We start from the raw sequence: 22,647 nt of genomic DNA, 5'->3' as shown, positions 1-22,647 counted from the left end.
TTTTCTTTTTACATTTTGTGTGTTACCTTTATTTATTAAATATCATGTTCTTTTCACTTAAACCATCAAATTCAGTTTAAGAGCAATATTGCAAAATAATTTTTAAATGAGCATATCTTTAGAATTTCCTATGCAGGGTCTCAGGCACAGGAAATAAAAATGATTTTTCGGTACAACGTTGACATTGCTCGCTTTGAAATTCTTGGGTTTGCTAATCAAAAATTCATTAAAATTTTACAGAATATGAAATCGATAATAAAACAAATTCCAAATTTTAAATTTGGACTAAATTTGGACAGATGCCCATATCCGAAGTAGGATTACGTCATTCAAAATTGGATAGCTCTAGGTAGCGTTGTTTTACCACAATGCGAGGAACATACATACATTTATGAAAATTCTAAATAATTAATTTCTTCAAATATAATACAGGGCGATAATGTTTGCTGGCAACCGTTTTAAAAGTGGAACGGACGTTCAGAGTGATCGACGCAAAATCGCAAAATTTAAACAATAGTTCCTCAGGCAAGCCACTTTAGAATAATTATGGTTCCTTTCTAATACAATTTGTGGTATCAGTCATCTCCTACACAATTTTTAAGAATTGCAGAAACTAATTATAATAAACTACCTGTTTATATATATAGAGAGAGAGAGAGAAAGAAATTAATGCAAACAATGATTTAATAAATATAAAGTAAAAAGTAGGTCAAAACCTATTCGACGTGCGCGCTGATAGTATTACTTAGGATTACTTGTGTTTACATGGATTTGTTTACCAGTCTCAGTCTACTCATAATTGGCTTAGATTATTTTAGATTATTATGCCTTATTTATGATTTTAATGTTATAATTTTGAAATTTTTACATTACAAACTTCATTGGCCAGTATGGGTTGAACTGAGAAAGGAAAGAATTACTTTGATTAACTTTCTGGTGTTTTAATTTCTAGCATTTAATTTGCATCATCAGTTCAGAAACAGGTTGATGTATTTACTGCTTGCGTTATACCAACCTCCTGATGAGGATGCGATTAAAGATGTAAATTAAATTTTCCTTTTTTCTATTATTGTTGTTGTTGTTATTAGTTTAAACTATTTTTGCACCTTTCATGTAACTTTTTCCTGTTTCTATGATTTTTTTTTTTATTGCATACGGCTCGTTCCAAACTGAATATCGGAGAAATTTAAAATATTTTAATTGTACTTTAATATAGTATATTTTGCATTATAATTTGAATGTTTCAATTTAATTTATTTTATATTACATTATACACATATATAGAGAGTCTTTTAGATTTCTGCTGCATATACGAAGAGCGTTAGTGTTAAGTAATAAAAAGCTCCTATAAAAATTATAAATTTTAATAATTAAAACTTTTACCTACATATAACGCAGAACGGGGAGGGTGTGTGTGTGTGTGATTATGGCAAAGCCTCGAGGGCTATCTGCCTAACGGGAGGGATGCCTTCGTGGAGAACTTTCTAAGGGAAACTGGCTCGTATACACGTTACACATGGGGAAAACCACGAAAACGCCCATGCAGCCAGCCCGTTCGCGGGATTCAAACCTCGGACCGAACTACCAGTGTTCAGCGACTTTACCGCTCGGCCGCTGGTGAGCCCAGAACGGGGAGGAAATGCCCGCAGTCAAAAGTGTTTTTTTACTGGTTATCCAAAAATAAATCATTAAAGAGCGTAAAGGCATTTTTACCTGGGTTTGCAGGATAACAGATGTGAAAACTAATTTAAAAACTCTTGTACATAATGAAAAAAAAATACAAGCGTTGCAAGGGAAAAAATTGAATAAAATGCTCTCGAAGTTTAGGGTTCTAAGTAAATTTACTCTTTTTGCCCATTACTCTCAAACTAAAAAGACTAAAAAAGGAAAACGTTTTTTTTCAGTATAGGTTAAAAAAAATATTTTAAAATATATACTTTAATCGCATGTTTTAATTTACTTGTACTATAAGATCAATGGTAATGAAGCATTTTAAATCAACATTTGATGTACATCACAGTTACATTTATGTTACGTAATTTGAGCTACTGCCTATCACTAACAGGATATATGAGTCTGTCTGTCATGAACTGACAAACTTGTTCATTTTTAATGACTAGCAAAGCAAATTTAAACAATTCTGAAAATCGAATTCAATTTTATAGATTCAATTCATTTTTACAGGCAAATTTTGCAGTTTATTTTATTCAGAAGCAAATTATTCTGTGCATGCGCGTTGTCTCGATTACTTTTAGCGTAATAAATATCTAGAGGTACAAAGGTTGCTATTCATATTTATGGAATTCGCAACAGTAAGTGTTGCTAGGCGACCGCACAGGATTTCAGTCAAAAGTTTGATATTTTTAATCATAACTTATTGAGAAATTTTTGCCATTTTAGCATGATTTGTGTTGTTTATACTAAATTGAAAAATTCATCTCGGACAAAAAATGGAATTGACTCGCAAATATTTTCGTGCGATTATTTTTCATAACTTTTGGCATCGATCATCAAGACAAGAGGGCTTCTTTGAACTTAATTATTTATACAGCGATAAAGGACTATCTTACAGCACTGTAATCGTGTTCGACGTTCTCTCCAGGACGAATTCCGTGAAGATCGTCCAAAATCGGTTGTTGTGCCAGAAAATATGTTGTGCATGAACTGATAAAGCAAGATCGTCATGTGACACACCGTAAGATTGAGGCATCTTTTGGGCATTAGAATGACAAGCATAAATAAGGTATTACACGAACATTTGGCCGTAAAAAAGATTTGTTCGCTTTGGATCCCGCATAATCTGACAAACGCTCAAAAGAAGGCTCGTGTCGTTTGATGCAAGAAAATGTTGGAAAAATACGTTCAAGCTGCATCAGAGGCTGTGTATAACATTTACACAGGTGACGAATCATGGATTTATGCATATGAGCAAGAAACAAAACAGCAGTCAACCGCATGGGTCTTCCACGACCACGAGCGAAATCTAAAAGAAGTTGTTCGCGGAAGAAGCACATCGAAGCAAATGGTTGCCTGTTTCCTTTAGCATTACCGGTCAGGTAGCTACAGTGGCGTTAAAGCAACTCAGTACGGTCAATTCCGAATTGTACACGACCATTTGTTTGCCAGAAGTCATCAGAGAAATTTGAAAACAAACAGAGGAGGGAATCATTCTTCATCATGACAATGCAAGATCACACGCATCGGCTCAATCAAAGAAATTTTTGACGGGCCAAAACATCGAATTGATGAGTCATCCTCCGTACAGCCCTGATTTGGCATCCAATGACTTTCTTTTATTCCCGCTCATCAAAAAAAATTACGTGGTCAGCTATTTGCGACACCCGAAGAAGTGGCTGATGCATTCAAAACGCGTGTTTTGAATCAATTGGTGTGGGGAAAAAAGTGCTTCGAAAATTGGTTCAGACGCATGCAAAAGTGTTTTGTTCTTCGTGCAGAATGTTTTCAAAAGCAATAAAACCAACTTCGATCGTAATCGTCTGCTTTTTCATTATTAGGCCAAAAATATAAATAGCGACTCTCGTATTTGTTGAACATAACAAGAAAGAAAACGAAGACTTACGAGATCTAAATATGCGAGCTAAGTTAGAAATTTAGGAATGGATTAAAATCATTAACTAATATATAGTAATTTATTACTCGCAGAAATGAGAGCCCACCAGTGGCCGAACGGTAAAGTCGCTAAACATTGGTAATTCAATCCGAGGTTCGAATCTCGCGAACGGGCTGGCTGGACGGACGTTTTCGTGCTTTTCCCCATATGTAACGTGTACACGAGTTATTCCCTTTAAGAAAGTCATCCACGAAGGCATCTCTCCCCTTAGGCAGTTAGCCCTTGAGGATTTACCGTAATCACATACACCACACCACCCGGAAATGAGGAATTGAATTAGTTCGTGTTTCTTTATTTCATATGTTAGATAAGTACTTGTCTATCATATCAAATGGTAAATTCTTTCCTGTTGTTAATAATATTTTTTACCATTTAAGGGATTAAGAACATGTCTACATCCGTTTCACAAGGCTTTAAAAATCTACAATTGCATTTCCCTTACTTCAGTGAGCACTAAAGCGACTATTATGGGATAATAATTTAATTTGAATACTCACCCACATATTATAAATTAGTTTAATTTACGAAAGAGGTATAGTAATGACATTCCTTATTTTTATACTGCTATTATTAAATATGGCCTTCAGTGAATTAAGGTAGCATAATATGTCATTATTTTGCTCATGTATGAAAAATACATGTCTATAATATAATCTGGAAATGAAATCTCCATTGCCCTTAGGCAGATAATAAGCAAGCTATTACGTCATTTATTTTAAAAGCTGAGTCTAACTATTTTATCTCTTTAATATTTATTTCTTGAATTGTTTCTAAGATCTTTAAGAATTTCTAGATTAAATATATTTTATTTATGTTATTTATTCCGCACATATTTTAAAATTTTCTCTCGTTCCATATTTAGAAACACTTTTGATTATACGTTTTCTTGAATTCACTTTCTAAGAATTAATTTAATTAGGAAAGAAGCTAACATATATATTTTAGGCTTCGTTTCCACGAGAGAGTTGAAGCATCCAATAAATATAAATGAATAAAACCTTTTTACTTCCTTGTAGAAAGTAAAGGAAGTATTGTAATCGCGAAAATTTCGGGTACCATATTTCAACGAAAATATAAATTTTGACGGTTTTTGAATACATTTGACCGATGTTTTTGCGTGACTTCTGTACGTACGGGTACAATAAAAGACTCCTTTTTCCCAAAACGGATTGTCAAAAGATTTTTTTGTGACGCCTGTACATATGTACGTTCGTACGTATGTATCTCACATAACTCAGAAACGAGAACACTCAGAACCATGAAATTTTGTACAAAGGTCTGCTATAGCATGTTGCTGAACATCTCCCGTTTTGGTTGCAACTGATCGCACCAAAAGTATGGGAATATGTGTATGTATATATATACTTACTCCTGCTCGATAAGCTCAATTTTTTTTATTCTTATATGTTGGTATATTGCTTTAAAAGTGATTTAATTATGTTATTCTTATGTTCTGGTTAAGGTTTTTTTGCCTTTAATCAATCTGAATGCAATAATTCAAGAGTTATGAACAATTTAAAAGTTTTTGAAGTGCCACTAAACCTAACGTAGCCGCCATCTGTTAACATTTAAAACTCTTCAGTAGAATTTAGTGAATTAAGTCAGTTTCTGCACCTTCAGTGCTTTTTTGCCGAGTGGGACCAAAGGTAAACCTTCAGTTTTGTGCACCAAAAAAATCTGCCTTCTTACCCACTGGCTGATATGCTTGTTTTGCTAGAAACTCTAATTTTAATTGTAAAAAATGTTTTAAGAAATTATCCTTAGAAAGTCCTCCACGAAGGCATCCTTCCCCTTAGGCAGATATCCCTAGTGTTCTTTGCCATAATTAAATACACCAACACCATCTTTTAAGTATATTTTTGCTTTTACTATTCTAGTGCATATCATACACGTATAAAGAAATGTATCTTAGTAATCTGTTTATTTTACTCAAAAGGTTTCCACATTACCTTAGTAATTTGCTCATTAGTTTCGGATGATAGCTTTGAGCGGACAAGCTGCACACTTAAAATGGAAATTTAACACGCAGTTTATCAGAAATTTATTTAGTAATGATGAAATTATTAGGAACTCAAGTTCTAGTTTTCAAGTATCGGATTTAAGTCCCTGTCAAAGAGCATAATGATAAAAGCTTCACTTGTAATAGCTGGTTCTGGTCTCATTAAGAGTATAAAGGAAACTTTGTATAGGATCATTCATAGACCTATAAATTGCATTTCACCTCAAGGTTCCTAACTATTCATCCGCTCATTTACATACAAATAAATCGATACAGGTAAAGTTTCTTGTCTGGATAAACGCTGCAATCAATTTCTGAACTGAAGAAGATGGCGTGCTTAGTGCTTAGTTTTGCCACGCCTTTAAATGATGTAGTGCCATGATTTAGATTCAGTAACGGATTAATCTGTTGGCTAATGATAATTACCTTTTGCTTGTCTCAAGATAAAAAGGATTCAGACTGATTAATTACTTCAAGAAATAGTATCATGTTTATGTATCTAAAATAATTTTTGGACGCAGATTTACTTATATATATTTTTCTCTCTACTGTGATTACCAACTTAACGAGTGCTGATTTGTCGTTAAAACAGATTTAGAGACTCATCATTTTGAATCCATTTACACACAAAAATATTTTACAATGAACTTCACAAATATTCGTTTTCATCACAATCATACGCAATATCCTATATACAGGTTGAGCCAAAAGTTCGTTTAAATTGTTAAAATTCATAAAAAGGGGAGAAATTAGGATAAAGAAGTGAGATTTGCAAGAAAGGGCTCCCAAGTTGAATATGTTTAGCAGAAAAAAAAACAAAAACTTGTATTTAAATTCTCACCGGTAGAGGACTATGACGACTCGAGACACAATGAACAGAACAACAGTACGCTCCATTAATTTTTTCTTGCAATAATAATTGTTAAACATGACCTCCAGAACATTGCACGACGGAGCTAAGGCGACTCACAACGCTCGTAAAGTTCCAATCACATTATGTTTCGCCTACGCGGGACTTGACGTCAAAAGGGACAATTCTCAAAACCCGCACAATTCCAGGAAACACACGTAGCTAGGTTACCATTCTCACTTACAAAGATTTGAACGCGAAACAGTAATGGATTATCTTTCAAATTGGGATCCCGTGATCCTTCAGAAGCAGAACTTTCGTCTGATTGGTTGTCTCTACCCGGGACCCGAAACATTTTCGGTGAGGTTTGAAAAAATCCCGCGTAGCCGCAACATTGCTTCCATAGCTAGGCGGACTTCGCTTCCAGCGGAGTTCCTTTTTCTCCCATTTAAACCGGTGATAGCAGAATCTCGTTTCTCAGAAAAGTCCCGTCTAGCAGGGACTGTAGCCATATTGGATAACCTCTTTACAGCTGAATGCAACATCTTGGAATGAATTGCAGAAACCTCACGACAGACAGAAACTTTGAGTTCGGCCAATATTGAAGAGATGAGTGTACAAATCATTTAAATAGCCCCGTAACCAGTCGACCGGAGTGAGGTCGGGTGATCATGGAGGCCATGCGATCGTACAGCCTAGACTGATCACTCTGTCTTCACCAAAGGTACTCAATAGAAATCGTTTTATGGCATTGGCATAGTGTGGCGTTACGCCATCCTGCATAAAGCTTATTACAGGTAATGCACCTCTTTGATTTAATGCGGGCACGACTTTGTTACGCAGAAGAGTGAGATAACGCTCAGCTGTTACTACGCACGTTTTTCCAGCCGGATATGGGGCACGGTTCTTCAAAAAAGAATGGTCTGAGAATGAAAGATGAGGTGAAGACATACCAGATTGTCACCTTGGCTCGATTCACCTTGTCTTCGTCGTGAATTCACGAGGATTAGACGTCGCCCGTATACGAGTGTTCTGGGAGTCGACATCCCTGTGTAGTGTGAAGTGCGTTTCATCCGTCCAGAAAACGTTGAACAACCAATGAGTTTCTCTTTCAATTCTTGCCATAGTGCACTAGGCATATGATTCCTTCATGGCTGTGTATCCCGGTTGTAACTCATGCAGTGACTGCAGTTTTTAGGGATACAGATTCAATAAATATCCAATGGAGGATACGTCGAATCAATGAATGAGGCACATCAAGTACCCTTCCTTGCGAGCACTGTAGCTCCTCGTGGACGATTCCCCTGCTATATCATTCACAGTGGTTTCCACAGCAGTAATTCGGCCTTTCGCCGACGCTGGTTAGGGTAATGATTACATTCTGAAACCGAATGAGAAATCCTCGTATATCACGGTCTTTTCTTGCAAGATTAATTTGCTTAATTCTGCTGAATCTTTCGCATATCAGCGTCCTCAGTTAGTGACATTTTTAATTAAACAATTTCTGCTGCTAAAAAAATCCGACTTCCTTGTGAGCCTTTTCTTGCAAAGCGCACACCTTTATTATAATTTCTTTCTTTTTTAGGAATTTTTAAAGTTTTAACGAAACTTTAGCTCACTCTTTATATATGATCAATATCATGGTGATTAATTAAATTAAAAACATTTTTAAAATTTTCTACTTTGTTTTACTTTTAAATCACTTAGATTCTTTTAATTAAATATTCTTAATTGGCAATTTTGATTTTATTATTATCACTTCATTATTATTGTACATATAGCTATAGATATAGATATATAAAAGTTTAGAAATTTCAAAGTAAAGATTATAAATTATTAAAGTTGCGCATTATACTGCGAAATAAAATAGTCAAAATATAATAATGAAATTAAAATTTGTGTTTAGAGCCTAACAAGAACATTAAAACTACATACGTCAAAATCGAAATAAAAAAATCAGCAAAATAACATAATAAAAATAATGTGAAAGTAGTTAAAATTTGTTTGGTCTTTTTCAAGGAGTAATCGAAAAATTTTCAACAGACTCACACGTTTCTGAATTATGTTCAAAATTTTTGCCTGCTCCTTGAAAAAGAGTAAAGAATTTTCAACTATTTGTTATATTATTTTTTATTACGCTGTTTTAAGGATTTGTTCTGCTTCTGTTTCATTTTTAATAGCATGTTCTTGATGTTAAACTGTTAACTACAAAGTTTGATTAAATCATTATACATTGATTATATCTCTATATGTTTATATATATAACAAACATTCTCCATTCCTAAAGGGCAAATTTAAAGTTAATTAAATTTTTAATTAAATTGAATTACATATAAATGATTAATATGTATATATATATATATATTATAATGATTAATATATATATATATATATATATATATATATATATATAATTTATAATATATATAATATATATAAGTTATTAAAAACTAATTAGTAGAGTTAAATAATTCTCCTGCGCTATTGCTGCAAGGAAGGAAATATAAATTTAATAAATACAATATTATAATCTCATTCATATAAAATAAATTAAAATTCTAAATTGTGCACATTCAATTGCTAACAAAATAAATGTATTAATTGCTGCGAACTAATAATTGCAATGCCATTAAATTCAGAAAACATAAGTAAATAAAGTGCAAGCATGTAAATACAAGAAAAAATAATACTGTCCTAAAATTTTTTATTTACTTTTGTTTTCTGAAGTTAACGATATTGAAAATTAGTTCGCATCAATCATTAATCAATTTATTTTGTTAGCAATTGAATTTGCACAATTTAAAATTTACTTTATAGGAATGAGATATATAATTGATCATTATAAAATGTATTTATATATCATCTCCAAGGAAAAGAAATTTAATTAATGCTATGAATTACTAAAAAAATTTAGAACGTATTATTAAGTATTAATTAGTAAGTATTATTTAATAATTATTATCACAAAAACTTTTAGTAGTCTTTCCTAATAATTCATAGCATTCATTAAATTTCTTTTCCTTGGAGATGATATATAAATACCCTTCCTAATAATAAATTATTGTTTTATTACTTAGCTGCTTTAGCCCAAGATTTAGGCATTTTAAATTACTTATAGTAATTTTTATCTTTATATAATTATATGTAGCTATGCTATATATTGGAATATTGGAAAGAAATGACGAGCTTTAGGGAATCAGCTATTATTTTAACATCAGCAAGAAAAAATTAATTCCCTTCTGATAATAGGAGGAAACTTTTATTCACCGGTACATTGGCAGACCTGTATTATTAACCGGTACAATTACATTTTTAGCAGTTCTAAAACATTTAAATAATAGTATGTAATATTCATGCGGCTTCTCAATATGTTTAATAATACATAATGTACATAATAATATTCACGAAGATAGAAAGGACCAAGTATCCCTTATAAAAGCTATTATTAATCACAGTAACAGATAAATAAACACAACTGAATTTTAAAGGAAAAACGTGATCTCAGTGTCTGAAAAAACAGAAAATTTACTTTTATGAGGCTGAAAAGAAGCCAGAATTTTTTAGTGAAATCTTCTTAAAATAATAGTAATGCTAGCCACATCTGTTATAGTATTTACTCCATTTAATTTTTCGTTACATTAGTATTATTATATAATTTAGAAATATAAAAAATTTACCTCTAATTCAATTCCTAGGGAACGTGGAGAAGGTGGAACGACAATATTCTGTGGTAGAGCTACACTTCCAAAATCAACTCTTGCTTCATCGCACCATACTCCGAACCAATCAAAATCATAGATGGTATAGTCCTCTGGCAGAGTAATGACTACTGTTTTTCCAGTGTATTTTGGCAACGGGGCGTAACTGAAAAAAATCCATATTTCCCGTTAGAAGTCATTTCAGAAAATTCAGAGAAATCATTTTTATCTAATCATCAGAAACAACATTAAAGAATTAAGAAATGACACGGGTAACTTTATTTAACATAATAATATCCGTGAAATAAAATCGATTATTTATTTATACGATTGTTTAATAACGTTATCTAAAGCGTAAACATACTGACTAATCGAAAGCTTTGAGCTATTTTTCTGGAAACATATACGAACAATTAAAGATAAAATAAATAAAAAAATTAAAACTCTTCAGTTTTAGTTAAATTTGTTAAAAAAATAATAATTTTTTTTTTTTTTTTTTTTTTCACAATCACAAAATTTTTAGTTATTCTTGTATTAAACGAAATTCGTGGGGTTTTCAGGAAAGACGAGATTTGAAATCAAAATTGCCAATGAAGTGTCAGTTTAAATGAAGCGAGAACCTGAAAAAAAATCTGAGCTGCACGTGTAGTAAACGGAGATATATATAATTGAAAAATATTCTATATTTATTTTGACAGCTTGCCATAGATCGATGCTTCTGATTTAATAAAGTAACATAAAAGTAGGCTTTCAGTCACATGATTTTATATAAAATAAATAAAAACGAAAATTCTGAAAGTTTCCAGGTTTTATATTACGCCCAAAGGGACTTTTTTTAATGTCTTGCGTGTTACCTTTATTTATTAAATATCATATACTTCGCACTTAAACCATAAAATTCAATTCCACAGCAATATTACAAAATAATTTAAAAAGAGCATATCATTAGAATTTCCCATACACAGTCTCGCGCACTGGAGATAAAAAACTTTTATTTTTCGTACAGTGTTGCCATTGCTCGCTTTGAAATCGTTGAGTTTGTTAATAAAAAACTCATAAATGCTTTACAAAATATGAAACAGATACTAAAACAAATTTAAAATTTGGGCTTCTAGCTGCCATATTCGGGTGGAGACGTACGTTATTCAAAATTTGATGGCTCTATGTACCGTTATTTTATCACAATGTAAAACACTTACATAGATTTGTGCACATTCTACATTATTTAATTTCTTTAAATATAATACGAGGCGATAATATTTGGTGGCAACAATTTGAAAAGTGAAACGCCGTTTACAATGAAACGCCAAAACAAAATACCTTTCTGGGCTAAAAATATGTAATTTTTTAAATTTTGTACGTGCCCTTTGAAAACATTTTGCTTACTAAATCTCTTTCAGATTTAAGGAAAAAAAAAAAAAAAATTGAAAATAGTCAAAGAAGGCGCTAGAATGCAAAAACTACCTTTTTTTTTATCTGCGTTCGGAAATTTATATGCATAATATATTTTGCATACCATTCGCGAATTTTCAGACGGCGATACTGTAACAGTTCGATAATTCGCTTTTCAATGATTCAGCACTTCCGATACGATCTACGATCGTTTAATCGTTTGTTCGCAATTTCTTGTTTTAGTATGGCTTATTTCTTTTATGGTTATTTCAATTTTTTTTTTTTTTTTTTTTTTTTTTACTTAGAATGTTTTTAGACCTTGATGATATTGTCAATTAAAAAAAAAAAAAAACTGAAGCTTATGACTAAATATTCACAGGAATAGTATAATATATTCCCGCAACATATGAATGTTGGAATTATTTAGTACGTTAATGCAAATGTAGGAGCTCGTTTGCTCAAAGTCTGATTGCAGCGTCAAGGTTTTCGAATCTCAATTCAACAGGCAAGATAAAAATTTTAATACTGCTGTTGCTTAAAAATATATAAAAAATACAACGCAAAAAAAAAAAGGCCTGAAGAAAATGCTAGTAGAATGCCATTAATCAAAATTATGTCGAAGATAGCAATATTGATTATGTAAAAACCGACCGCTTTGAGGTTTTGAAAACAGGTGAATGTTTTCTTTCGAACAATTCATAAAGCACGCTTTCGAGAAGCATCACTATAAAAATTTTAGTCCAGTTTTTGGATGTTACACAATTTTAATCTAATAATATTGCATCATTTAAGTCTCACATGTGCGGGATTATCGAATTTTTAGCCATATATCAGGTGATAATACTAATTATATGAACACAATGGTCTATTTTAATTAATTAATTTAGCTAATAAATGCAATTTTTCTCATTTTTGGTTTAACCCTAAAAGTCTAGTACAATGATTCAAATTTTACATATTTTTACTTAAAAGCGCCATGTGACCAAATTTATCACATTCCGCACGTTTACTTTATTATCCCAAAGTGGCAGTTTGCCCAGAAAAGTTCTTAATTTCGTTTTGGCATTTTGTGTCGTCCACTATAAAACGACGTTTTACTTTTCAAATATTAGAACCCTGCGCTATATTTAAAGAAATTAATTAATGAAGAATAATCATAAATATATGTATGTGTTCTCGGATTGTGTTAAAAGAACGGTACCTAGAGCCATCGAAGTTTGAATAACATAATCCTCCACCAAATATGAGACTTTGGAATTTGTTTTATTATGTATTTCATATTTCGTTAGACATTAAAGAATTTTAGATTAACAAACTCAACGATTTCATAGCGAAGAATGGCAACACTGGACGGGGAAAAAAAATTATCTCCAGCCGGCAGACTGTGTATCGGAAAGTCTAAAGATATGCTCTTTTTAAATATTTTGTGATACTGCTGTCGAAATGAATTTTAAATTCATTCCTCAAGTGAATCAAGTATTTACGATTTGTTCAAAAAGCATTTAAATGCAAAATCTCTGAAAAACCCTCTGGACCCATGTTTGTAAATATACACCTGGTTTAAAATATGCCTTTGTAAATATATCATCGTAAATATACCTTGGATATTGTTTGTAAGTATACGAATATAAATTTATAACTAGACAAAAAGGGTGTTGCGAATGGCATCACTACGCCAAAGAAGCACCATCCTCAGCTGTGGCGCTTTCGCAGCTGAGGATGGTGGTTCGGTAAAACCATCGAAACTGTGAAAATATAACGCTGATTTTTGTTGTTTGACTTCTGAATTAGTATTTGTTCGGCGTGTTATTGTGTGTGTGTGTATTTAACTATGGCAAAGCACACTAGGGCTATCTGCCTAAGGGGAGGGATGCCTTCGTGGAGGACCTTCTAAGAAAAACTGGCTCGTATACACGTTACACATGGGGAAAACCACGAAAACGCCCATGCAGCCAGCCCGTTCGCGAGATTCGAACCTCGGACCGAACTACCAGTGTTCAGCGACTTTACCGCTCGGCCGCTGGTGAGCCCGTGTTATTGTCTTAATTAATTATCTGTTTAATTTTTTAATTTAAAATAAATTAAAATTTTGAACATATATTTTATAAACTGATGTTATAATATGTATATGTATAAAATTTCTTGTTGAAAACACAAAAAATTAAAAAACTAATTTTTAAATCCCCTTAATGACGTGCACTAAAATTTCCTTCGATAAAAATAACAAAATTATATTAAACAAAAGTGTTGTGCTATAGTGCACAGAATTAGCCTATCTAATTCATGAGTAAAGACGATTATAAAAGCTTTAAAAATAGAGACAAAATCTCTGTCATTGATTTTTTTTTTTTTTTTTTTTTTTTTTTTTTTTTTTTCGAGCGGAATGCATCGCCAGGAAGCGGGCGAAATAAGCACTTGCTTAGGGCATCCACAAAAAGGTCCTTAGAAGTTTAGGAAAGGAGGCAACACAAAATTTGCCGATTTTACCATGCATTGTATGATACAAATAAGCTAAGATATAAACGTGTGAAAAACAAAAATTTACAAAAAAATTTATCTGAGGGCACCAAAATCTTTCAAGTGCTTAAATTAAATGCATGTAGAATCCTTAATGTGTGCCTGTGTCACACTTCTAATGAAACTTAATGGGAGAAATTAAATTAAATGCATCTAGAATCCTTAATGTGTTAATCCTTAATGTGTGTGTGTGCATTAAATAAAGTGCACCTAGAATCCTTAATGTGTGCCTGTGTCACACTTCTACTGAAAGTGAATGGGAGAAAGTACTTTCAAGGCTGAAGAATAAATCTTGACATTTATTTATTAAAAGAAGTTCGTTAAAAATAACAGCGATATTTTTAACGTCTGTTGCTCGAGATGCAATCAATTAGATTATTCCGATTTGCGGCTCGCTTTTAGAATAATCCATTTATGCTGAAAAACACTAAAACCTAAAATTTAAATTTTGCCAGGCTTATTTTTATATTCGAAAAGTAATAATATAAAGATAGCGTAACGTAATAATATGCTTAAAAAACATTACTGCATAAAACGTGAAATCCATTTTCAAATATTTCTGCTTCCTTGAGAAGATATGAATTTTAAAAGGCTCTACTATTGGAACTAAGTTAGCGGTTTTTGAATAAAAATGTTGTTAATTTATTTCGTTTACTTTATCTGCCATAGATGGCAGCACATGACATTAAAGTAAAGCAACGGCGACGAACACTTCCGCCAGCCAAACAGGGAAAGGTTTTTGCAAATAACATCCAAGTAATCAACTAAAATGTAATTTTTTTATAAAGTTACATATTTAAATTCATTTATTACTCAATCTTTTTATGATGTTAATATTTTTAGACAGAATTCTAGTCTTTTACCTTTGTGATAAACGAACAATTAAAGGTTTTTCGTACCTAAAACATAAATTTTGATTTTCAGACTTTTAAAATGTTTGATATTCTTTTTTCATAGCTATTGCAGCCTTCAAAACAATCTTGTACAGAAGTAGTTTTCTTTAGAGCTTAATTGTCTTTCAGTTTAAAAACATATTTTCATTCTTCAAAAATTAAAAACGCATTTTCCTTCAAACATATTTCTATTCTTTTGAATTCGATTACAGATCTTAATAAGTAAAACCAAAGAAAATGGTTATTTTAATCAAAGAAAGACAAAGAAAATCATTAATCAAATTTTACCTTCCATGCTCATCTGGTAATCTGAGACCTCTCGGGTGTTGTCGAGCTCCACGTGACACCCACCAGTAGGCGGCTGAAAACAATAACATTATTTAATTACATCTTAATCCGAAACTCAGGCTTTCCTTAAAAAACAAAATATCATCCCTCGCAAAGTAATTTCCTTTGCAATATTACTTTTCATAAAGTTGATTAAAAGAGAATGATGCATTATTCTTTTAGATTGTCTACAACTACTTTCACTTTCAAAGACAGCACTAATTAACGACTTTGTGGTCCAGCAGATTCCGATAATTAAAAGCCAGATAATTAAATTTGCCTCGAAATTTAAGAAAAATCCTTATTGAATAGATCGTTAATTTGTATGATGAACCGTCCATGACATGAATAATTTACACGTAAAAGGATTTCTTTTTAATCTGTATAAAATTCAGAATGGATGAATTCAGCTTCCGTTTCATGGTGTTGTGTACTTATTCAACGTAAGCGATTACGCTGAGAAGCTCAAGATATAATTATACAATTTAAAAATTCAAGCAATTTGAATGTGTCTTTCTGCTGATGTTGTGTGTAACACCACTAATTTGAACCTATCGTTAGATCAAATCCGCGAATTTTATCACAACTAAGCGATGAGGGGTGCCTTGGACACTTTAGAATATTTGCCTAACACCGTCTCAATTTTGAAGAATAATTGATCAAAAGGCGGATCCGATGATCTGCCTTCTTCTTTCCTTACCACCACTTTCTCGAAGTGACTTTAGTCTAGAAATGTGTTTTGTTGTATTTTATATCTTCATGTCTCAAAATACATACACTTAAAACATCCATGCCTTTTCTAGGTTTCGGGCTCGGGTCCAAGTCTATCGCTGTTGGTTCCATACCGCAATTGCTAAAGGGGGCAAGTGTCTTTCTAATGCATATTTACATCTGGATGTCAATATCACTGAATTTTATAAACCGAATTCATTTGTTTCGCATGAAAGGAAATCCAAACAAATATTATGTTGTATATGATGTTAAGAACATCTTTTGTTTACCACAATCGTGTAAATATTCATAAAAGTTACTAGTTTGATACATTTTGAGGGTTATCAACTAGATATTAAAAGTAAAATAAAGATAGAAATTACAAAGAAATCCAGCTATTGTTTAGATAGCGATTAGATTTTAAGCAACTATAGTTATAATTTGAAAAATAAAAATTTCATGCTATCGAATGGCAACATTCTGAAAGATTTTTGCTTTAAACAGTGTGGAAATTAAAAATCTTGCCTCTTGGGATAACAATAGTCCTGTATGCATATAATATAAAATCTGACACCCACCCCCAAAAAAAATTACAAGGTATTTTCCCGTTATAAAGAAACTCGGCGTCAAGAGACTTGCAACAAATATTTCGTACAACTCAAATCGTAATACGTGATATTTTATATAAAACTAGCATAGCGAAAGCAGTAAGTTCCTTCTCTGAGGTGTTACTAAAACAGGTAAAATGTATTCACAAAAGTACGTATATAAGGCTCACCAGCGAGAGGTAAAATCCCTGAACACTGGTAGTTCGTTCCGAGGTTCGAAACCCGCGAACAGGCTGTCTACATGGGCGTTTTTGTGATTTTCATCATGTGTAACGTGTTAATAGGAGCCAGTTTCCTTTAGAAAGTCTTCCACGAAGGCGTCTCTCCCTTCCGTATAGTGGCTCAAAGCGGAGCACATAAATAATAATAATAATAAGTACGTATATAGTTTTTAAATTTCTCAGTTAGCTAGCAACGTGTAAGGTTTGAAAGATAAATCAATAGACCTTACGCGATTCGAATGGCAACATCTGAGCGCTAATAACCTGCTAGGCAAAGAAAATAATAAATTAAAAATCAAAAGATTATGAAATGGCAATATTTACCGAAGCGTATGCTGTATACGGAAAGATAAAATTTCGACTAAGGTAATGAAATATAACGACCTCAAAAAAAAAAAAAAATGAAGTAATTTTCACGAATATGATAAAATTAGCACTTTGTATATCACCAATAACACATCTAGCGCCTGCCTCTTTCTTGTTTTGTTTCAAGAAATTCATAAGCAACTAGATAGATCCCGGGTCAAGATCGCTAACCTTTGTTACGCGGAAGAGGAAAACATTTAACAGACGATAGCAAAACTCAGCCAAAGTGGATGAATGATGGCAAGTTCAACCTCGGTTAATGATTTAAAAAAAAAAAAAAAAAAAAAAAAAAAAAAACTTTAACTTTTCCTGAATTTTTATCAAGTTTCTCTCAGTTGCTATGATTAATCTATTCTTCCGGGAGAAAGAAAGAGATATTCTTTTCCGGTATCATTTAGGAATATTTAGAAGCGTGACCTTGGAATATTTTCTTTCCTTATGATATTCAATCCAGTAATAAAAAACAAGGAAGTCACGCTTTTGTCATGTTGCCAGATTTAATTTTTATTTAATCAGCCTATCGTAGTAAAACTCTAGAAAAATGCTTAACAAATTTTAAATACGCACAGGTAGAATTACCCACACTAATTAGAACCAACGATCATTCGGATTACTGAAATATGCATATAACTAACTGTCTTGTCTTTCATTCTGTAGGCGAACTATGTCTTTATTGTAAAACATGTAAAGGAATTGAATTTCTTTGTTTTATCTTGATTAGTTTTATTAAAAATTATGTAATTAGAAGGAACAAAATATTTTCTATTTCCATTAAAGTACATTTGTTTTGACAAAAATTAACAATAATTTTCTTATTTGATTAAAAGCACAAACTATTTAAAGTGCAACTGCGCAATTATCTTAGTTTCACTTATAAAGAAATGAACGTATAATTTTGTAAGGAAGTAAAGGAAGAACTGTAATCACGAAAAATTTCGGGTATCATGTTTCAGCGAAAATATCCATTTTGGCCGCTTTCGAAACCATTTGAGCAATGTTTTTGCATGACGTCTGTACGTGGGGATAGAATAAAAGACTCTTTTTTTTTTTTTTTTTTTTTTTTTCCAAAAAGGTTTGTAAAAATATTTAAACTGGATTAGACTGGGATAGAATAAAAGACTCTTTTTTTTTTTTTTTTCCAAAAAGGTTTGTAAAAATATTTAAACTGGATTCAGAAAAAAAATTGGGGGGACGTATGTATGTACGTACGTATAGATGTACATATCATAGGTATAGATGTAGCTCGCATAACTCAATAACGAGCAGCCACAGAACGTTGAATTTCTTTATAGGGAACTGCCTCCGTTTAACACTGCATGTAGTTGTTAACATAAAATGTAGTTGTTTAACATAACATGTTGTTGTCCGTTTAACATAACATGTAGTTTGCCATTACACGTCCGTTTTTGGTTGCAATCAGCCGCACGAAAAGTATATAATGTGTGCGTATGCATATACACGCATACTGTTATCTGGTTCGGTGAGCATAGTACTTTTATTCTTACATGTTGGTAAATTGCGGATTTTTTGTTTTAAAAGTGATTGAATTGTGCTGTTCTAATATTCCGGTCAAAGTTTTATGCCTTCAGGTAATCTGCATGAAATAGTTGTAGAATTATCAACAATTTAAATGTTATTTATGTGCCACTAAGCCTAAATAGCCATCTGTTTACATTTGGACCCCTTAGTGAGAATAGTGAATTAAATCAGTTTCGTGCACCAACTTCAGTGTGCTTTTGCCGAGTGGAACCAAAAGAAAAATTTCAGTTTTGTGCACCGAAAAATCTGTCTACCTGCACGCTGGCCGAATTGCTTGATTTTGTGTAGAAACTCTGATTTTAATTGTAAAAAAATTGAATTGTTTTTTATTGTATTTGGTGTTTTATGGGTTTTCTGAATTTTGCAATTTTTAATGACGATGTTTTGAGTTTTTATGTATTTTTGCCTCCCCGCTTATTGAGAACTGAGTTGACTGAATGAAAAATATATCCCTAATGAAATTTGAGAAAATAAGTTTAAATGAAATGCAGCAAAAAATGTGTATAATTTGATAGGCCATACAAGGGAGTTATGTGGTGTCCACATGAGATATTTTACTTTTACTGTACTAAACTTAAGCGAAGAAGGTACTGTTTATTTGGCGGACAAACTTTTATTTAGCTACAGATTCAGTTAACCCGGATCCTCCTTACAATTTTTTAATTCACTTTTGAGGAAAAAAAATGTATTTTTTATAGATCGGCATATCTCACTAAGTTAACAATGAAAGTTTAAGCATACATACGATTTTTTTCGGTTAACTTTTTATTATAACGTTCTACCTAAATTAACTGCACTGCGCCATACCAAGGTCTAATGAGTGTACTATTGGCCTTAATGATAGCTGATGATGTAAGTTTAGTTCAATGGTCTATCTGATTGAAATAATTTTAAATGAAGTAATTACTTTATGATACATTTATCAGATAATTATGAATACTTCCACATTATTTAAACAATAAAAGATGTTTCTCTAAAGCGCTATACTGAGAGCCTCGATAGCAAATCTCTCTCTCTCTCTCTTTTTTTTTTTTTTTTTATTTTTTTAATCAATGTACACACTGAGCGATTCGATAGTAAATTTCTTTTTTTAATCAATGTACACATTTAGAATTATTTTAATAGTAAATATGGAAAAATATTTCACTGCTTTAATTATTATTTTAATTAAAATTTTCGATAATGAAATTTCAAATACTTAAGCTTATTATTCAACATAACACAGAGTTTCTTAAACTTTTTTCAGTCCCTACCCCTTTTTATCACTGAGATTTTTTTCGCGACCCCAGGAACCCCCTATAATATTTACGAAAATTTCGTCAACCCCGTAAACATTGCGCAAATCCGACACACGCGTGAGTGAAATTGTCAATTGCTTCACTCGTACTGTAATATACTATTGCAGTTTTAGGTCATTAACTTTAATCCCTAATTTTAAGACATAGAACAATGTGAAAATTTTAAATAAGTAACAGACGAAATCACAGCGTCACGTAAAAGCAAGTAAAATGAACTTTTATATTATAAAAAGAATACATCGAAACGTTTTCGTTTTTTCTTTGTGTGTATTGTCTTATCTTTATCTATTTTCAGATACGTTGTGTAAAATATTTGGTAATTGTAAAATTATTATAATAAGTTAAAGAAATATCAAAACAGTTAAAATTTTTGGCGAATCCCTACTGTACGTCCCGCGACCACCATGGGGTCGCGACCCACAGTTTAAGAAACTCTGCTATAGCAAATTAAGGGTTAACGATTTCGTAAATTTTTAAATTTTAATATAAAATTTATAAATTTTATTTATTTTATAAATTTTTGCATTTATAAAGGCAGGAAACATTTACGTTTAACAAAGGCTTTCATCTAACCCCATTACTTAAATTTAAGGTGCTAATTTTTATCATTACGATAAGAATAATATCTACTAATCTAAAATGAATTCATGTTTTTTCAATACATTTAGTAAAAGGAAGAACGAATAGCATATACTAACTTCGAAAGCTGACAAAATTTTAATCTTTTATCATCTTAATAAAATTGCATGTATGATATTATGAGGGAAAACTCTACAAAATTACCAGGTCCTAAGCCATCGTATGTGAATTCTGGAACTAATAATGTCTGAGTGTCTACAACCATCACAGGTCCTGAAGAAACTCCGTGTTCTTTGGTAGGAATGCGACCAATTTCAACGGGCTGAGGAATGAGCAAGTTTTCAGGGATGAAGATTTCTCCAAAATTGGCCTGAAATAAATAAAGAAAAATATGAATTTTGAAAATCTAACAAGGAAAACTATTTTTGTCCTCTTTTAAAGTTACGAAGAAAAAAGTAAATTTGATGAAAAAGGAATAATTGTAAAAGCAAATACTTAGCTGGGAGATGAACATAAACGTTTGAATAACTATCTCGCATTTACACCATAGGAACATGAGAAAAACAATTTTAATTCCTTACCCACAGTAACTAATTTATCACTTACATCATCTCTGGAGAATAATTTATTAAAATTTTATTTGTGAAATGCATTTATTCATGAAAATTATTAAATATATATATATATATATATATATATATAATAACTTATATTTGTATAAATTGATGTTCTACACAGTTTATTTAATTTATTAATAAATGTTATGAAGTTCGACTCAGACTACAAAACTCATCTTCTGAGAAATATAATAATATCATATTTGTCAAATATTAGTTTATATATATATATATATTCAAAGTATTTTTCAGTTTATATTTTGTAATATTCCAGTTAGAAAACTAAAGAAATACGAAAATTTAAGCGTTATAGTAAATTATTTAGGTATGATCATGAGATATCAGGAAATGTGGGAGTATTATTATTATGAGATATTTTTACTCTGTTTAATATATTTTGTATTCCTTTCTGTACTCATTTTAAATATTGATATTATTTTCTGTGAAACACGACTTATCTCTTTCATTTTAGATTATCATTTTAATACAAACATATTTCATATGCCCACGTTTCATCGATACAGAACAATATTGCTATACTCAAAATGAGACCAAATAAAGGAAAATACTGGGGTATATTAAAGATTTAAATTTAATTAATTTAAGTGCTGCATAAAACATAAAAATTCCATGCATCGAAATTCTGATGAAACTCAACTTGTAATTCCAGTGGAGACTTATTCCAACAACTCGACGCTTGTCACTTAGGCACTTACCGAAAAAATTTAATAAAGATTTTACCTTTTTTTCACACTTAGCTCTTCACTGATTAAAGCAATGTTTCTGAAACATTGTTATTATTCCAAAGGGGCTTTAGTCCCTGAAGGAGTGCTGTTTTCGTTTTTCAGTTTTGCGTTGGTTCACTATAAATGCCCGTTTCACTTTTCAAACTGTTGTCACCAAATGTTAGAGTCCTGCATTATATTTGAAGAAATTAAGTAATGAAAATTTTGCATAAATGTATGTCTATTTTTCTCATTGTGATAAAACAACGGTACCTAGAGCCATCGAATTTTGAATGACGTAATCCTACTGCGAATGGAGACATGTGGAAGCCCAATTTTGAAATTTGGAATTTGTTTTATTATCGATTTCATATTTTGTAAATCTTTAACGAATTTTTGATTAACAAACTCAAGGATTTGAAAGCGAGCGATGGCAACGTTGCACAGAAAAGACATTTTTAATTCCAACGCGTGACACTGAGTATCGGAAATTCTAAAGTTATGCTCAATTTAAAATTATCTTGCAATATTGCTCTTGAACTGAATTTTATGGTTTAATTGCGAAGAACGTGATATTTAATAAATAAAGGTAACATGTTAAAAAAATGTTTAAAATACGTTAGACACAACATGTTAAAAAAACGCCCCTTTGGACATTATTTAAAATCTAAAACCT

The 22,647-nt window shown here is 31.6% G+C and overlaps 1 protein-coding gene across 1 annotated transcript in view; it reads right to left on the bottom strand.

Annotated features, from left to right (window-relative positions):
* LOC118197676 (protein Skeletor, isoforms B/C-like) overlaps window positions 1-22,647 on the bottom strand; it is a 138,490-nt gene that overhangs the window by 69,701 nt on the left and 46,142 nt on the right. The window contains exons 5-7 of the mRNA XM_035369209.2: window positions 20,834-20,999; window positions 15,269-15,341; window positions 10,158-10,344 (exon numbers count right to left, since the gene is read on the bottom strand). Of these exons, the coding sequence (XP_035225100.1) occupies window positions 10,158-10,344; window positions 15,269-15,341; window positions 20,834-20,999 (426 nt within the window). The remainder of the gene's footprint in view (window positions 1-10,157; window positions 10,345-15,268; window positions 15,342-20,833; window positions 21,000-22,647) is intronic.

Source organism: Stegodyphus dumicola, chromosome 5, assembly GCF_044657685.1.
Source record: "Stegodyphus dumicola isolate Sdum_Otavi_A_Nest chromosome 5, ASM4465768v1".
NCBI lineage: Eukaryota > Metazoa > Arthropoda > Arachnida > Araneae > Eresidae > Stegodyphus > Stegodyphus dumicola.
This window is presented reverse-complemented; position numbering and strand designations above follow the sequence as displayed.